This window comes from Pseudopodoces humilis, chromosome 3, assembly GCF_049639895.1.
Source record: "Pseudopodoces humilis isolate 2021_Gansu_Grassland_sample_001 chromosome 3, ASM4963989v1, whole genome shotgun sequence".
Classification (NCBI taxonomy): Eukaryota; Metazoa; Chordata; class Aves; order Passeriformes; family Paridae; genus Pseudopodoces; species Pseudopodoces humilis.
In genome coordinates, this window is record NC_142202.1 from 39,915,091 (window position 1) to 39,934,054 (window position 18,964).

At 39.0% G+C, this 18,964-nt stretch overlaps 1 protein-coding gene across 1 annotated transcript in view; it reads right to left on the bottom strand.

The window, feature by feature from the left end:
* RPS6KA2 (ribosomal protein S6 kinase A2) overlaps positions 1 to 18,964 on the bottom strand; it is a 158,487-nt gene that overhangs the window by 44,270 nt on the left and 95,253 nt on the right. The window contains exons 7-10 of the mRNA XM_005526944.3: positions 13,995 to 14,032; positions 13,143 to 13,285; positions 6,694 to 6,764; positions 5,777 to 5,865 (exon numbers count right to left, since the gene is read on the bottom strand). Coding sequence (XP_005527001.1) covers positions 5,777 to 5,865; positions 6,694 to 6,764; positions 13,143 to 13,285; positions 13,995 to 14,032 — 341 coding nt within the window. The remainder of the gene's footprint in view (positions 1 to 5,776; positions 5,866 to 6,693; positions 6,765 to 13,142; positions 13,286 to 13,994; positions 14,033 to 18,964) is intronic.

Consider the following 18,964-nt stretch of genomic DNA (forward strand, 5'->3'; position numbering starts at 1 on the left):
TGTCAATTCAAGCTTTTGTAAAATGTGATGTCTGCTCTCCTTGTGTACAAGATCATTATCAATGTTTGTCAAAATGCAGTGATCAGGAACTGCTTCCTACAGCCTGCTTAACATTCACTGATGAATGGACATGGGAAGCAAACACTTTGTAAACATAACATGCAGGATTGTCTGTTAGGCCTGCTGGAAAACAGCAAAGAGGGATGATCTCCTGATTAATTCCCCATCCCAGTAATCTTTCAGTAAAGGCAAACACAAGTGATGCACATGAGGGTAAACAATCCTTGCCTGCAATACAAAATGATGTGCTCAGAGGTGATCAGCCCCGCTGAGGAGTCTGTGGGTTATGACAGACAGACATTTCTAGGCAAACACAACATGAAATCAAACCTTAGTAAAATAATAGAGGACGAAAGGGACAACATCATTGCACTGTCACTATGTAACTGTTGCATTTCTGCAACTGGAGTATGGATTGTGGCTGACACATTCCCCTGTAAAAGTGTACTTACTAAAGTTAGGAAAAATCAAAGAAGGCCAACAAGGAATGAGGAGGTCAGGACTTTTCAGCCTGGAAACCGATGACCAGGGAAGTATAAAACAGATCTCTAAATGATGCCATTAGGAATCAGGTTCAGAAGAACCTGGAGATGTTTCCTCAGGAAACAGTTGTGTGATGTGGAATTACTTGGAAAAGATGATGGGGCACAAAATACTTCTATGGGTTCATAGGGAAGCCAGAAAAGTCTGTTGAAAAGAAATCTGTTGAAGATTACTTCATTGACTAACCACAAGATGCTAAGGAAACCCCTTGCTTGACCTTACAGCAGGAACAGGGTAGGAGAAAATTTGGGTGAAGAAACACATATGTTTATCCTGTTCTTACATGCCCCTAGGCAGTTTTTTATGGTCCATGGGTATTGAACAAGAAAATAAGAAGTCTTAGAATAGGACTTGTTCTACGACTTCCCTAGCATATTTTTGTTCAATGCACAGTCTGAAGTCTGCAAGATTCTCTTGGCAGATTCATTCTGATTTTAGCAATGCCAACAGAAAGACAAAACGAACAGAGTTACTCTGAAGAGAATTACATTAAGCAAATCTTCAGAAAATAAATAGCTGTGAAAAATGCTTCGAGTTCAGTGGTGGTGTTTGGAAACTGCAATGTGCAGTAAATGTTGTTTACCACATCAGGATGAAACTCAAGTGCCAGACTGATTTTGCAGGACTGTGATAAGTGCTCAGACACCATAAGACACTAGTAGCACATCCTAGACTGAAGATAATTGCTAATGCATTCAGTTTTCTCTGCTCTACCCCTTCCCCACTGCTTCTGTTTTCCCTCTTGCTTAGCCTAATGGATACGTCATTGTGTGTTGGGAATGACACGCTTTTTTCAGACCATCTATTGGAAAGCCACACTTTTTGCTACTGTTGTTGTTCCTTTTTCCACAAACCTACAGAAATAAGGACCAAGAAAAAACAAAGTCCACCCACAGCTACTTCTTTTAGTGGGGGCTGCAGTATTTGGTAAGAAATGCAAGCATGCAGCTGAGGCAGGCACTTGTTTGAAAAAGTTTAACTTCCCAGTTGGGGCCACCTCAGCTCTGGCACAGAAGGAATACGTGGTAAAGTGCATGGGCTTAATATATGAAAGAGCACTAGGACGATAATAGCCTCATTTTGCAAGGAGTGGCTTCCTTCCAGTTCTTAGCCACTGATTTTATGCTACGGAGAAGGTTCAGCACTTCCTGCAGCTTTTATCCCCTGACCTTCCCTGCCACCAGACTTGCTGGTGTAGCCCACAGCTCCTTCCTGGACTGTGTGCTGTGGCTGCAGGCAGCAGTGTGTGGCCTGGTCCTCTCTTCAGCTGGAGGAGGGAAGCAGCCCAAGGGTGCATTCAGGAAGAGCTCTGGGACCAGGAGGACAGCCCTGACCCCACTGCAGAAGTCCTGGGGAGACATTAGGCATCAGTGCTTATGGTGGAGTCGCTCTGGATTTGCTCAGCATGTTTCAGCCATTCATCTGCCACCTGCAAATCTAAAAAATCTAAAATCTGAAAATCTACTGCAAAGAGAAGTGCCTTCATGGAGAGAAGAAAAGCCCTGCAGAGGTCATGACTGGAAAGGCCTGCTGTATGGAGATGGACATTTCTTGGCACAGAGATGGGTATTCAGCAAACATCTGAAGCTCAGCATGCAGTAGCGCACTGCATGACCACAAACCTTTCACCTTCCTCAAGGTTTCTAGTGGGTTTGGGTTTTTTAACTTCACTTTGACTTCAACTTAGCAAAAAGAGCTATCAGTCAAGAATAATCAGCACAATCAAACCTATTGCCTACAAAAATTCTTACGTGCCATCCAGTCCCATGAGGATCTGAGAAGATAAATAAATCTTTCAGATCAAATTGCCAGTTTAAAAACATTATAGAGTGCATTTATATAATAGCAGCCTCACATTAGTGAGAACTTAATTATTATCTAAGTTTTATGCCCACAATAAAAGTGCCTACAAACAGGAAGAGTAGAATGTTTTATTTTTAATTGGTTTTGATTATTGAAACATTGTGAACAACACAAGCCCTGAAATATTAAGGGGGAGAAAGGAGACCTAAGGAAACTGAAATTGATTATTTGGATATTCAAATTCATCAGAAAGAGTTTGCAAATTTTTAGTTTCAGATAATAAAATTTTAGTGTCTCTACAGCTTCAGAATCTTTTTAGTGAACTAGAATTTTTGAGGTATTTTTCTAAGGTTTACAAGGAAGTTTTGCAGTCACTCTGACAAAGGTGAAAGCTGTTTTCTGCTTAAACTCATCATTTTATAAAGTTAAAGCCAAAAGTTTTCTATGTGCCAAGGCAGAATGTATCTTACCTGAGAATATAGGATTAAGAAAATAGTAGTGATTTCCTTGGCTTTTACTCTGAGCCTATGGGCATATGCTTTTATTTTAAACTTTCTTGGCTGAGCTTCTCAATTATAAGGACTCTTGACACTTTATACTGCTCACCAGTATAGGGAGTTTGTTAGATAACATATTTTTTATATAAAATAAAATTTTAATATGGAATTATTAAATAATAATGTTAAATAATAAATATTTTATTTACTTACCTGAGGAGATCCAGCCCTTAAAGCAAGTCCCTTGCCTAAGTTCTTGGAAATGTAAAAAACTAACACTTTCATCATAAAGTTTTACTTCTGAGTGCTTACTCCTTATTTGCCTAGGTATTCAGCTAGTTTAAGAATTTAAAATTATGCTCATCCATAATCTGAAATTTGTTGTATTTAGAGCAGTGCTATGCAGACTACTTGTACAGAAAATAGACAGTGGCCAAAAGCAGGGATACCAAAGGAAGACTTTCCATTCCTTAAAAACTTGGCACAAATATTAATATGGGCATCAGGCTTAAAAATAGATGCAAGTAAATCAGATTACTAAATTTCTTTTCAGTCTTGTCTAACTTGCTTCAACCCTAATATTTCTTCAATGAATAATCCAAAGCTTCAAAACAAAATTTCAAAGCAAAATTTCAGAATACATCATCAATCTTTACTTCTGGTTATTAAGATACCAAAATCAGATGGCAAAAAGCATTTTTTTTCTTGTAAATGTTTAAAATTGGATTTTGGAACTAAATGCACTTTCCATATTTGCAAAGCTATGAAACAATGGCTGAAATCAAGCGTTTGAGCCATAATATGGTTCATTTATTTAAGCATGCTTCATTAATTTTCCAAAGATTTTTCAAAACTGGATGTCTAAGCTTACTTTTCTTTTAATATTATTATTCTTTTCCCAGAAAAAGCTAAAATCCACAAGGTTGAAGCAGTTCTTTTATCTACTGACTTCTGTTCAGTATTTAGGCCAACTATTCAAGCTTTTCTTCTCTTGTTACCAACAGGTCCTTTTCCATCTTCCTTTGTGCTGATTCTCAATCAGTTAAAACAGAGAATGCCTTCAGGAGCTTTCCAGTGTTATCCCTGAAATGTTAAGATCTATTCTTCTGTTAGTCTTTTAGATTTTATTTCCTTGGATGTTTGTATTATAAATAATTTATTTCTTTCTATTTTTTCCCCCTCCAAGCCTTCCCAGTATTTCAATAAACCTCAGGTTTTAAAACCTTGACCCCTAGCAATTCCCCATTATTAATATATGAGGGCTGGAATTGTTATGGCTAAAACAAAGTTTTAGTGAGTAGCTTTCTATTTAAGGACTGGTATCTAGAGACTCCCACTGACTTCACTGGAGCTCCATTTTGGATGGAAAATGAGCAGAGCGGAATAAAACCAAGAGATGGAGACAGGGAGGAAACAACAGAAAGAAACAGAGGTAGGGAATGGGAAAAAGTTCATATTTGGTTCAGAACCTAATTATCCTGAACAGATATTAAATCTAGAAATCCCAATACTCTATTTCTTCCAAGGTAAAACACACTGCATGAAAGCAATTGAAACCTGCTGGGAAAATGTGTTTTTCTACTCTCATGTTTTTCTACTCTTGTATTTACAGTGCATCAGACTACAAGGCTACCATTTAGATCGAGAGGTAAGACAAGTGGGCAGACATTCCTCTGTGGGCCATATGGGATCCCTACAGAAGGAGAGGGGCCACAGTGGCATGTTGCAGGGCTGGCTCCTCACTGCCACACAGCAATGGGCTTGATTGGGTTGTCCCCACGTGCCTGTGGGGAACAACAACAAAATCTGCAGTGGCAATAAGCCATAGGCACTGTCCATGACCTCATCAAATGCAATTCATTTCTTAATAAAACCCGTAAACAAAGGTACAGATAACATAAGATACATTATTCAATGTGTATATTTAGTTTATCACAGTCTAAACAGGATTATTAACAAAAGGTGAAGACACATTGGTGCCTTAAGATTTTAGCTTTTATATTTTTCAAATTCTATACTGCATTAGTGCATAGGTCTAAACTCCATATAAAGTGTAGTTAACTGTCTTCCTGTTTTGATTAGACAAAACAACCCCTGTAGGCCTGAGTTCCAAGGACACACCACAGCCTCAGGCCCTGAAAAGTATAAACAAAAGGGAATTGTTGAGGGGAACGAGCTGGGGGAATATGACTTCATTACCTGAAGCTATAATTGGAGAATTAACCCCTGATATGCAAATAGATCAAACTTATATCTGTCTGAAAACCTTGTGACCATTTTCCATCTGTGGTGTAGCCTCTGCAAGGTTTTTGCACTTTCCAAGGAGTATCTACTGAAGGCCATTAAATACCCACTTTAACTCTCTCTAGCCTCTATTTTAGGTAGCCACTCTAAGGCATCAACAACAGTAAAAAGAAGATGATGTATTTGGGTAATAAAGAATAAAGTCTACTGCAAGACTGCCCTTAGCTAATAGAATGAGACAGGATTGAAATGCATTTGAGAATGGGAGAGACAAAACCTGAGATTTGCAGCTAAATTATACAGATTTTGTACCACACTTGTTTCTCAGTTCCCTATATCATCATACACAGCAGGTATCTTAAATCATTCATAAAAGCTGGCAGTTCACTCACCATCTTTACCAAAAAAATGAAACACAAGTTATTATCATGTTTTAGATTTCAATGCTTTGCCTGTACTCATTGCAAATTCCTCTAGTGATGCTGAAGGTTCACTGTGCTCTGGGAAGGAATGCCAAATGCCAGCTAATGAAGAGGATAACCATGGGAATAGATGAGCTGAGAGGTACAACTCCCCACCTGACAAGGCAGGGAGCACATAACGAGTGTCCTGATCAAACACACACGTACCTAATCTGTTGGAGGGGTTCCTTTTGAAGAGGGCTCGCAGCAGGCTCTGGGCTTCTATGCTCAAGAACTGTGGCATTCCCAGCTTGGCTCTGAAAGAACACAACACTTGAAAAGAAAATAGATTTTTCAAGCTTTTTTTCCATCCCACTGTGGCTGAAAGAGTGGAACTGCAGTAGTCAGGATGGGCAGACTCACCAAAGGCTACCTAAGCATAGTGCAACACAGAGTGAGAAGCTGATCTTATTCTGCTGTTCTTAAGGAAGGTTTTATCACTGACTTCACTGGAGGTAGAGAATGAATCTAACGAATCTCATAAAACTTTTGCAACCTAAATAGGTCATTTTCCTATGGAATTTTTTTTACTTTTTTAGTTTGCTGGAATAAATTTGGGAATCAGGAGGAATTTAAACAATCAAACTTAATTAAAAAGATTATACTAAACTGCATACTGTTTAAAGAGACGAAAACTTTTCTCTTGGCCATTCACCACTACATAAAAAAATGCACTAGTGAGCAAAGCTAAGCTTCAAATACTTTTGTCTGCATTTAATATTAAACAAATGAGACATTGCAAAGGGAAAGATTTGAAACTTGGCAACAACAAAATATAAGATGTCCTGAAGAAATCTGACTTTCCCACATTTTGTGGATACTGACATTGTCACAAAAAGTAAGATAAATTTATTTTGTAAGGCTCTCTCATTAATTCACTTCCTACTGTTTATTCTGAAGGCAATTTTAGAGTTGAACACAGGCATCAGGCATGTGTGTCTTACTAAATTCACGCCTTTCATGGCTTTGGAAAGTTCATTATGCATATCATTATTCTCTACCCATCACATGCTTGGGCTCTATGGAGTGTTCAGAGGGTAGAGTTAACTTGCAGTTAGAAGAATGAAAGCAGTTTTGATACTCACTTGAGAATGAGTGCCATTGTCTCCTTTCTGTCTTTTCCCTGGAAGGGTAATGATCCCGTCAGCATCTCAAACTGTGGAGTAGCAACAAAATGGTAAATCATACGTGCATTTGGATGGTCTGCATAGCCCAAAGACACCACATCCATCTTCTATTTCCAACACAACTGAAAACTAGAGGAAAAGAAATGATCCAACAAGCTGTGCTTCACAAAAAAATGGCACAGCAAGTCTGGATAACTGTTCCATTCCAGAGACGTGTTACAAACTATTTACACTGATATTTGTTGTCAAGTTTTGGTATGTTTGGGAAGAAGTGTCATATATGGTGTTTCCTCCAGCACCTGCTGTTTTATGACCAATGCTGACAATGAGGTATTTGAATGGAGGGACCCTTAGCCTGCATGGATATGGCTCTTCTGGGGTGTTTGGCACAGATTACCATGGAAAATGGATTTGATATGCCACTCCCCACCTTTCTAGGTTGAGTCAAACCACCTCTTTGATTGTATATTTGCACCACGTAAAGATGTCTCTACTATATTTTGCAGGAGGAACAAGACTAAGCCCCGCGTTTTCAAGGCTTTTGAGTGTGCCTTTTCTCTCCTGCTTCGGTTCCTCTGGCTGTACTCAGTGATGAATCTCGTAAATGCCACATTTAACTGAACCCAAATCTCAAAGCAAAACTCAACAGTCATCATCAATTATTTGCCTAACTCAAGTGTTGAAACATCAATCAGTTATGGTTCCTTGGAGACAGATTAGTACTTTCATTAAATTTGACAGGAATTTGACATCTGTAAGGAGTGAAAAAACCCGACAAAACCCCAGCTGAAGAAGCTTGCCTAAGTTGGATTCAATACCAGGTCTATCACACAGCTCTTGCCATGGTGTTTTATGGAGTGGCAGCTGTTTTCTCTGGCTAAGGGAAGCTGAAGGCTGTGCATCACCAAATATAAAGACATCAAGAACATAATTGAGCTTGGACACAAAGGAAAACTGTCCATTGAACATAACATGAACTGTTACTTGTGCCTGTCACTCAGGCTTTGGATCTCTTGTACTACAGTAAGCTAATTAATTAGAGTAATTAATTAATCTAATAATTAATACTCACTGCTATAAGCAAATATCTGCTAAGGCAAGAAAGACTCTTAAAGCCTTATGTAGCTTTTGTATCTTATCCCACAAGGAACCACAGTGCTGCCAAAATGCACGTTTGTGCTAAGATTCTTTCATTACCAAAACTTGTGTCAGACTGCCCCACAGCCTGACTCTTCCTTTTGCCCAGATTAAGTACAGCCTATATCAGAAGAAAAATATAGAAAACAGAAGAAAACTAATGGTGAAACTGCTATGCTAATTTTGGGAGAAGGGCAGAGGAGATGTTTAGAAGCCAGATAGCTAATTGAATATACTTAATTGAAGGATTAATCTTCATTAGTAACAAATTACCTCAAGGCACTAAAACACATAGGAGAAACAGAATTAAAACCACTTAAAAGAAAATGTATATGGCTGCCAAATATAAGCAAGGTTTGAAAAAAGCAAATGTATTAACTTCTGCTTGGGTTAGAAGAGGCTGCCTGGTAGACCTGGAGGAAAGCAGCTGGTTTTCTACAAAGAAACACAATGGAGGAGAATTTTTAAACCTGACTAGATGAGCTTAAATACTATTTTCAAAGTAATCCTGACCTATTAGAGCTTTAGTTCTGATAAAAGTGCTCAGATATACTGGGAATGAGGGGCAGAGAACATTGCTTCCCAGGGCAGCAGCATAAATGGTACAGATTGTACCAAACCCTCCTCATGATTTCTAGAGTGTTTATGCTCACAGTAAGTACCTAATGCTCACTTACACTTGCTCATGTTCCTTTGTTATTATTATAAATCGAATTTAGTGGCACCAGCAATGGCTGCTACATCTCATTTATATTGGCACAAATGGGCTTGACGCTGTTGATGCAGATGATACAGATATAAGCAACTGCTTGGTCAGTGGGAAAGGGCTGTAGCTCCCACCCATCCCAGTATCCCAGGAATTCCTGCAAATGCACTGTGGCTGCAAGGGATGGAAACAAGAAGGAAGGAATTTGGAAGAAATTTAAGTTGCAGGAGGGAGCAGGGGGAATGACTGTCCTGGAGGCTGCAGGAAACATTTACTGTGCTGCTGTAATGGCCAGCACTTTGTTACCACATCTCCAATTGTGCAGGCCTAATGTTGTGATTAATTCAGGTTCAGAAGAAATGCACTTAATATCAATATTTAAAGTGAAAGGCAGGCACGTAAGTTAAGTGTACCAGAGCTTTTTACTTCAATGAACTTAGCTAAGCAGTATCTGGAAGAAAACATTAGCTTCTCAACTGCAGGCCTGACTAAATGTGTTGAAGGTTAAAAATGAAAGAATAAGACTGAAAAAAAATATTAAATTGTTTGTTTCAACAATAGCTTCAGTTAAAGCTATCCTTTCACTGCACAATGACCTGTCTTCCTGCTTATTTTTTCAAAAAGTCAATAATCTTGCTAAACCTGAACATGCAAACAGAAGTGAGAACATGCTGCTTACACTCTTGCACATAGATACAGAGCTGTATGGGTCACAGCAGGTTGACAAGAAGCTGAACTAGGGGTGAATGAACTCTACAGTATTTTTGTCTATTAAAGCAGTCCCAATAGTTTTGCTGGGAGACTCAATTTTCATTCTCCCTACTTCCCCATCTGTAGAAACCAGCTGTTTGCTCCTTGCTTCCCACCAATTCACTTCCCAGGTGTTTTGGAGGGCCATCTTCTGTTAGACAGTACTTCAGAAGGCTGCACCTCCCTCCAGCCTTGACTTCCTTTCTGTACCAAAGAAAGTGCAAGAAAGGCAAATATTCTTTGTTCCAGTTCAGCTGGCTGTTTAGAGAACCACAGAATTAGGCTCAATGGGAAGGGGGCTCTGGTGTCACATAATCCAACCCCTGTTGAGGTCTCAATTTACTATGCAGTGCTTCCTTTCTCTAGTTTTCAGGGCAGTCTCAAATTTTGGTGGCCAAAACATGAGCACTTCCCAGAAGACATACATGTGGGAAGAATGTGGAAAAAGAGTGCCATATTTCCTGAGGAAATTCAGGATTCAAGAAATGACCCAGGAAGGTTATTGGAGAAGATAATGAATAAGAAAAAATCTTCAGCCTGGGTAACTACCATATGAATCTTCCTAAAAGGTGGAAGGAGAATAGGTTGTGCAAACTACTTCAGCCCAAGTCTGCTGAAGTATTGTGATCATAGGATAAAACTCAGAGGTACAAAGAAACATGAGACCACTCAGTTTTGGAAAACAGAGAATGGCCAGGTTCTCCTCTCAACACTTCCAGTCATTTTCCAGGTATGTGAGAACTGCTCAAGCCCTCAGTTTAATACTTGCAAAATGCATTAAATATTTTTCACTATCTGTGTGTGTGAAACTCAATGAATTAGTGCTCACAAGGGGTTGAACCCCTTAACATAGCAACAAGCATAAACATTCAAAATAACGTTCATTAAGACCATCTCTTGCACTGGGAATAAAACAAGTGTTATAATGGGATTTTGTAAAAGAAGATTGTAATACTTTGATGTCTTGCATTGATTTTTCCAATGCCACTGTATAGTTACTACAAAATTAGTACAGAGCTGAATACTTTGGACACCAGAGGGACATTTTGTTTTCTTGTGAAGACATAATTACTTGCTGACACCTATGAACATATTTTTTCTTGTTTGGGACTGCTACCAATTCATCACAGCCATTTCTCTAATTATAGTCCCCTCTCTGCTCACATGACTCTCAAAGGTGTACAGTATTTTTTTCCTGAACTGTAAGAATGCAACTTCGGTAAGGTCTATGACCTTGTAAATCAGCTGGCAGGATGAACTACAAAAGCACTGCTTTTTGAGGCCTTCCAAGAGATTTGCACATGTTAGATCAGGCAGATCGGTTTATCTGGGCTTCAGAGACGGCAGTGTGGGCATCAAGACTCTTGCAGTGCAGCTGAAAAGGTATTAGTTACATATTCAACTTTTTAACAATGCAGGCCAAACACTTGTTCATGAAGATCTCTTGATGCAAAGCTTTTGCAGATTATATCCTATCCAAAACCTCCAATACAGTGAACAAGATATAGAAAGGCAGAAAAGGCTGTCTGCTCATGATAAACCACATAGATTCACCAGCAGAAATTATAGTTGGGTTTCAGCAGTCATCACCACATATTGAACGAGAAGCAGGGGCTGTCTTCTAGAATGCTGGAAGGGGCAAATTTTAAGATTTGTGTAACTGTACCTGCTGACATACAATCTGCATAATGCCATAAAACAATTCAAATGAACTGAGCAGCAAAGAAACAGAGCAGGTAACAGTTTCAGTTGTGTGGCCTGTGTCAAAGACTTAGCTGGCAGAAAATGACATTTTACTGCTTTGACAGTAAAACTCCTGGTGAATAATAATTCACAAAACAATTAATAACTCAATTAATAAATAAGACCAGAACTTAGTCATTTTCAGACAAGTCTGTTTGCTATTAATAATCACAACAGGCCACATTTAATGAGTGTGTAAGGATCATTCAGTTTGATTCTAGTCTGTGCTTTGGTCAATGCAGGTTGGCAAGAAGCTGCCAGCACAACCCAGCTCCTCAGGCTGTAACATCAACCCCCCTTCACAGAACAGAACAGACAAGTGAGTGTTTCGTTGTTCTGATGATGAGGAAGATACAGGCCATGCTGTAACTATCTGCCTAATATGTTCCCTTTTTAGATAAAAATTTTAGATATGAAAATTTCACTGTCACATACACTTCTTTTGAAGCTATGCGTATTTCATCAACTGGTATATTTTCTTTCATTTATTTTACATATACAATTATTATATTATTATAAAAGTAAAATTAATTATAAAATAATTATATATACATATAAAATTATATTGTCTTCATTTATTTTACATCATACTTCACAGTGCTTAGGAAGAAATGCTAATAAATCATTTGAATATCATTTAATTATCTTCAGTTTTTCAGACTGACAGAAAACCAGCTTCTGTAATAGAACATACATGTGACAGAACAAGGAAAACAAAGAGAAAAGAGCAGAGTGAAAGACAGCATCAGAAAATCCTCCCAGAGGTTTTGTGTGGGGAAATATATATTTTTCTGTCTCAATCAGCTAAACGTTGAAAAGGGAAAAAGGTTGAACTGACTGACATATTTTTCTCTAAGATGTCTTAAAGGCTTAAAGCATTAGCTTGGAGTTAAAAGGGTTTTACTTTCTTTAATTCATCTCCAGTTATAGGGATTCTTATCTTTTCTAATTCTAATATGCTGAATCCTTAGGGGAGGGTTGAAAAGAGCAATGGAAAGAAAAAAAAAAAAACATGCCTAGCAAAACCCGGAGAGGAAGTAGTAGTCCAGTTTATTAAGAGTTTTTTAGCTGGTGAAAGAACAAATCTATACACCAAATGCATCATCATTTAATGGGAGAGAAAGGATGAGAAGGCATAGCTATTCACCAAAAATAAATATATAATAAAAAAGTTAAAGGGTAGAGATAGATTTATTCTATGTGACATAACCTATTGATTTTTGTGAATAAACGTACATGGTTCAGAAATGCTGAGCATCCACAAATGGATTTGTGGCCGCAGGAGATAAGGATGTTCCACTCCTTTTATAATTCAGGTCATAAGTGACAATATTTATGTAGATTAACTGCTGCCAACCTGCTAGATCAGTGATGTAGGCCCTCCCCAAACCAAAATTTAACTGTTTTTCACATTGCTTCCTTTACTGCCTCTGGTGGCATCAGTTGTCAGCTTCAGGAAAACAAAATTTAAACATATTCTATGGATTTTGGTATGTTCTGTAATATATAGCTACCAAAAACAGCTGCCATACCACAGGAAATGGTACTGCATTGCAAGAGCACATTGCTATGCTAATTTCTGATTCTGCCCTGGTTCTGCTGTGAGCACCACGGCGAGGTGCCCTGGTGATAGCCGTGCCCTGAGCACAGGGTACATCTCAGGAGAGAGCAGCTCCACTGCTGTTATCCAAACATATCCCTGTGAGAGGAGCAGATGCCTGGTGTCTGGGCTCAAGGGACAGCACTCTGCTTGATAAAACAATGCTGCAAACATCTGCTTCCAAAAACTTACAGTGTTCATACAGCTTTGAAAAAAAATCACAGCTTCACAAACCAACTTTTCAACCTTTTCTTCCTCTACCTCAGCAAGAGTAGCACACAGACTGAAGAGGCTGGAGGGTGCAGGGTCGGGGGGGGCAGGTTACCATCCGAACACTTAATTTTAAGGGGCTGGCTTGAGGAGAGTGCAGCACCTCCCTGAAAAACTTCACTGACACTGCACTTTTTATCTGAGGGATGTGATCCCTCCCACAGCCAGCCCTCCAGCAAACAAGCACGATTTTTGCATTACCATGAGCACGCCGAAGGACCACCAGTCGGCACTCTGCGTGTGTCCTCGCCGGTTGACCACCTCTGGGGCCATGTACTCTATTGTCCCGCAGAACGAGTATGCTCTCTTGTCATGGTCGATGGCTTCTTTACTCAGACCAAAATCTACATAAATTGAAGCAGAAAAAGTCTTGTCAGGTCTCTAAAATTATTTTTTATGCTTTTGCTCGCTTAAATTGTTTGAACAATACACGCCAACCAGCTGGTGGAGTGCCCTTCTGTCCGTGTGCAGAAAGAGGCTACAGACACGTGTGTGCCTACGTGGAGTGCCTGGCACTTATTAATACACCCTGAAAACAGGCATATCATTTTCCCTGGTCAGAATGAGGCTCTGGCTCAAGGCAGAAGGGAGTTTAAATAAGCAGATATATACAGTTCAGGTTTGGTGAAGGCAACGCTAGTGAGGATTGTTGCACAGCTAACCAAAGTGTTAGGAATAATAATCCCAGATTACACCAGTGAAAAGGTTGGTTAGACAGTGCCTCTAGAGTGGCAAAGGGATGTCTTTCCAGTCATCCTCTGCCTGGATTAAATAGTCATATTGGAAACATCCTTCCATCTGCAGTGGCAGGCAGCCAAACCTGCCTGCTTCACATCAGTCAAGAGCACAACTTCACCAAGAAAATGCCATGTTCTCCATGTGCTGTGCAGCATGGGGGTTGACAAATCAACAGAGAAGCTTAATGCTCAAACTCTTCTGGCTTCTAGTCTTTGTAAGCAAGCTCCTTCCAACCAAGGACCAGGATCCATGCAACATACTGCAGAAAAAAAATAAATCAGCTTACAGGCACGAAGTTTTCTGTCCCTCACATACCTGTTATCTTAATGTGACCCTCTTCATCAAGAAGAATGCTATAAAGCAAAAAGAAAACATTCATTCATTAGCCAGGCACAAAGTTAAAAAACATGAATAAAAAATGTTTAAGTCAGGTAAGGAGATATGCAAGATTCAAATACATAAACAAAACCTTAATGGGCTTTATGGCTCCAGAAAGAGAAATGAACCTCAGAGGTTTGTTTAATCTCATATCTGAAGCATGCACAGCCTGAGGCAGTTCCATGAGAAGCCTCCTCTGTGCTCCATTGGATGTTCAAGGTGGGCATGCAAACGGAGCTCGGAAAGAACAGGGTGTTCAAAGCCAACAGCTGCAGAGTATATCCTTCCAGCAGGAGAAGGAGCTATGTGTTTCCTGTTCTTGTCATAATAAAAGGCAATCACACACATAATCAGGGCTTGGATTCACTGGACCTAAAATTAAGTCCAAAGGTTCATACTGAAGTAATAAAAGTCATCATAGAGCACAGTGACTAGTCACAGCCTAACTGCGTGGATCTCAGCCTCTGCTTATTTTTTCTGTCCAGAGTACAGATGAAAATTCAGCCTGGAAGCCAAATTCAAGTGTTCTCACATTTGCCACCTGCCAACATATTTTTTCCTCACAAAGGCACTCCAAAATTTCTGTAGTTCACAAAAATCAGTGCTAGTTTTTGTGGAAACAAGAAGGAATACTGAATTCGAAAAAGAATTGTTTTGGTAAATAAAAACTGACATAGTAATGAAGGTGGTCTTTCTACAGTCCTAGTTAGACGTAGTATATTTCTCTTTTCAAACTGATCTAGCATGGTGCCAGCTATTTTTATATTCCTCTTCTCTTAGAGAATCACTTTAATCTAATTATTCAGGAAGAAAATAGGATGAAAAAGAGATGCTCTTCTGTCATCCATGTATTTAGAAAAAAGCTGTTGTACAAGTCATCAAAGGCCAGCAACTGAGTACCATAAGTCCAACAATTAAAGCCTTTTTTCCTCCTCCATAAAAGCATCTTCTCTTTATTCTTTCTCTGCAGTTTCCTTGAACACGTAATTTTCAAGAACTAGGTTACCAGGCATGTTTAAATGTGTTTTTGTGACTCCAACCCCTAAACTTGTGCTTCAGAAGAGAACAGAATAAAACACCTGCCATTGTGGAAGTGCCCACGAATGTATGAACTCTCCAGACCTGCATCTGGAAAAACAGCAGTGGGAATAGAGCTCACAGAAATCACCCAAAATTTTGCCACACACCCAGGAAGATTCTGTGAACAACTGCAATTCAAAGGTTGTGGGAATTTCCCCAGAAACATTAATTTAACATTTAATAGGCTTTAAATTTCATAATTTCATAATTTCCTACGGAAAATCCATGCTGCTTTGGTATGTACAAATACCAAATATACACTGCTTTATGTATGTTTCCCATACTTTGCCCTGATTAAAGGGTTCACACCTTACTCTCAATTAAAGGGATAGAGGCAACACCAACAGAGCTTTCAGACTGGTACTACTGTCTGAGGTTGCCAGAAACACACAGCAACTCCTTCTCACACTGTTTGCATGAGCAGCAAAATTAATAGATCCTGGTTTCCAATGGATGTGTATCCTATATCCCCTACAACGTGATCTACAGTTCCTTCCTCCATCTCATGTTCCCTAATCACCCTTCTACCATGCCCTCAGCTGCTGGCAGCTTCCTCTGTGGCCCCTGGCAGCACCCTCTGGACATCTGGGTGCCTCCACCTTTGCCATCTGGCAGCACCAATAATGCTACAGTTAGTAATCGAAGATTATATTTCATGTAAAAAGAAAACAATATGCTAATAGTGAGGGGAAAAAAAAAAAGGCAACTGTTGCACTGAATTATCTTAGAGGGAAATTAAGAAGGAAAGAACAAAGTGTCTGCTTCTAAGAATACAAATTACAACAACAGACAAATAGTTTTCCTGTGACAGTAGAGGCAAACTTATTATCTGATCATACTCTCTTTGTATCTTTATCACTTTACAATTCTTTTTTATCCCACAATATCCATAGCAGACATTCTATTGTGACAATCACAATTACTTTAGCTATGGTTTGAAGGATAAACTAATCTGAAAAAAGACAGTATTGTTCTATGGAAAGGGAAAAAGAACCAAAAGTTCTAACGTGATTCAGGCTTGAGAATAATCTTTCATCTAAATTAATGTTTTGAAATTATAAGAACCATAAAAGGTAGACTACTTTTAAATGCCAAACTAGGTGTCAGTCACACTAAGTGATAAACTTTAGCTAGGAGGTTTTTTTCATGTTATTTGTTTTGCCTAATGCTTGAGTGCTTTTACAGGATTTTGCCATTGTCAACCTTCTCTTCAAAGCAGTAGTAACAGTTATTAGGTGAAAAATATACTAACACCATAAATACGTGAACCACACATAGGCTTGGAACAAAAAATGCCAGAAAATAAGGGTGTCTCTTAGATAAAAGGTGAGACCTCATCACAGCCTACAGGTTTCTCAAGAGGAGGGGCAGGCACTGATCTCTTCTCTGTGGTGACCAGTGACAAGACCTGAGGGAATGGACTGAAGCTGTGTCAGGGGAGGTTTAGGTTGGATATTAGGGAAAATTTCTTCACCCAAAGGGTGGTTGGGCACTGGAACAGGCTCCTCAGGGAAGTGGTCAGAGCACCAGCCTGACAGAGTCCAAGGAGTGTTTGGGCAACACACAGAAACATGGTGTGATTCTTGGGATTATCTTGAGGATATTCTATTATTCTATGATTGAACATTTTAGCATCAGGATCATTCCACAAATTTTCAAACACCATATGCTTTCACTGAGCTCATTTTAAAAGTATGCCTTGAGAAAATAAAGGCTGGGAATCTCCATGCTAGAGGCTGGGGCAGGTAAATTTGTAGCAGAGGAATGACATAGTCCAAGTTATAGGAGAAGTCTCATAGCAAAGCTAGGACTGCAAACTCCATATCAGCTTTTCTGCTGCAACTTTAACACAGGGAAAAAAAATCTTTCATTATGGGTTGTTGGCTTTGTTTTATATAATGTCTTAAATCAAGGCCTGAACAATTCTCTCCCATTTCTCTCTCTCTCTGTATTTCTGGTTTTGAGTCATATCTTCTGGGCTTCAGTTTGAGCTCCAACATCCCCAAATCAATGTGAAGTCCTGCCAAATAAGCTGGAACTATGGAGTTGGTTTGGTTGGGTTGTTGGGTTTTTTTTGTGTTTGTATTTTTTTTCTGGATGATCTAAGTTGCTTTCTAAGTGAGAGCAATTTTGCAGAAGATTCAACCCACACTTTATGTTAATCAGAAACTGAAGTCAAATTTTCAGGTGGGAAATAAAACCTGAGACTTTATCAAGAGTGTTTTAATTCATTTCACATTTTGTTATGAAAGTACCAGATGAAATAGTCAAATATCTACTAAAGAGATGAATATTCTCACAAATTGTCAGTGTTCTGGGACATGTCAGTGTTTGCATGACCTCATCCTATCCCACATGACCCCATGCTATCTCACCCTGCTCTCTGCTGTAGCTTCGTTGACACCATGAAGTGAAAAAGGGACTGCTTTCATCAATGGAAACTTTCCACCATTGGCCTTAGTCTTTTACTGATTCTCAGATCTCCCCTCTCTACACAGAGCAGTTACATTCATAAATCAGTAGTCATGGCAACACATTGCATTAAAAAGTGGTGTTTGGCTTTTTTAGAGCATAGTTCAATGTATCTGAATTTGTTATATGAGCTGTTATATGAACTGTCCCTCGTGTAGACAACTGATGGCCTTAAAATGTACATCACTCCTTGTTAACCTAAGCCCCTATTCCAGAACTCAAGGTGCATCTAGGTTCCTGAAAAAATAAATGGTAAAGTTTAATAATAGTTTGTCCATTTTCAGATGGTAGAGTTATTTCTAAGTCACTTATACCCTTAAACCACAGCATAAGAAATAACATATACATCATAGACTACTTTAAAATAAGTTTCCATTTTTCTATTTTGCTATATTTACCATATATACCAGGGTATATATACCATATTTTTTATCTTGGTTATTCAGTTCTTAAGTACAAACGTGCCTCACCATGTAAGGAACTCAGGGGCTCCCAGTGTGACTGAACAATACCCTGTCCCACAAGGGATGCCACTGAAATCACCTAGACAACTCAAGGAGAAGAATTTGTCTGCAACAATTCAAGAGAAGTATCTGCTTGTTCTAAACAAGACTTTAACCAGAAAGCTCAATTACTGATCTTTTTGAAGTAAGTACAGCTGACTTGAGAACAACTCCCAGCTGCACTAGAAATTAACTCATAGCTTTGAATTGTTAACATGGATTTTTGCTCAGGGAATATTAAAAAAAAAAGCAAGCTGAACCTTAAATTTTAATGTACTGAGGGTTCTTCCAGTGGTTCTTCTTGAGGGTTTGAACAGTGCTGTTTTATTTTCCTTTTTTATTTTTTTAGCATAAACAATTCAAATGAGCTTGATTTTAGTACACTTAGAGAGTTGACAAGTGAACTCAAACCTATCAGCAGTTACTTTTGGGAGCTTCTGAATAACATCAAAAAGCACTGAACAATGAAAGGTCTAATGCAGTGCCTATCTTTATTAAAGGGGAGAGAGAAAGAGAGAGAGAATTGGGAAATTATGAATTAATTAATTTATCTCCATTTCTGCAAATCTGACAGAGCAAACCTTGTACTGTAATCATGCTGATAATGACTCTGATGAAGATGAGCGTGTGTGATCCTGCACGTTGCACTTCAAAGGAGAGAGGAATCAAGGGAAACCAAAGGGGAGTAATGAGAATGACTGAACCCCTGTAAAGACTGACTAGTGGAGAAGAGTTCAGTATCTGTATTGTTTAGGGTACAGAAGAGGGTCTAAGGAAAAGGATGCTCTCACAATCCCCTGAGACTTCTGCTGAGAGCAGAACAACCAGGCTGGGGCCTCTAGGAGGACAGGC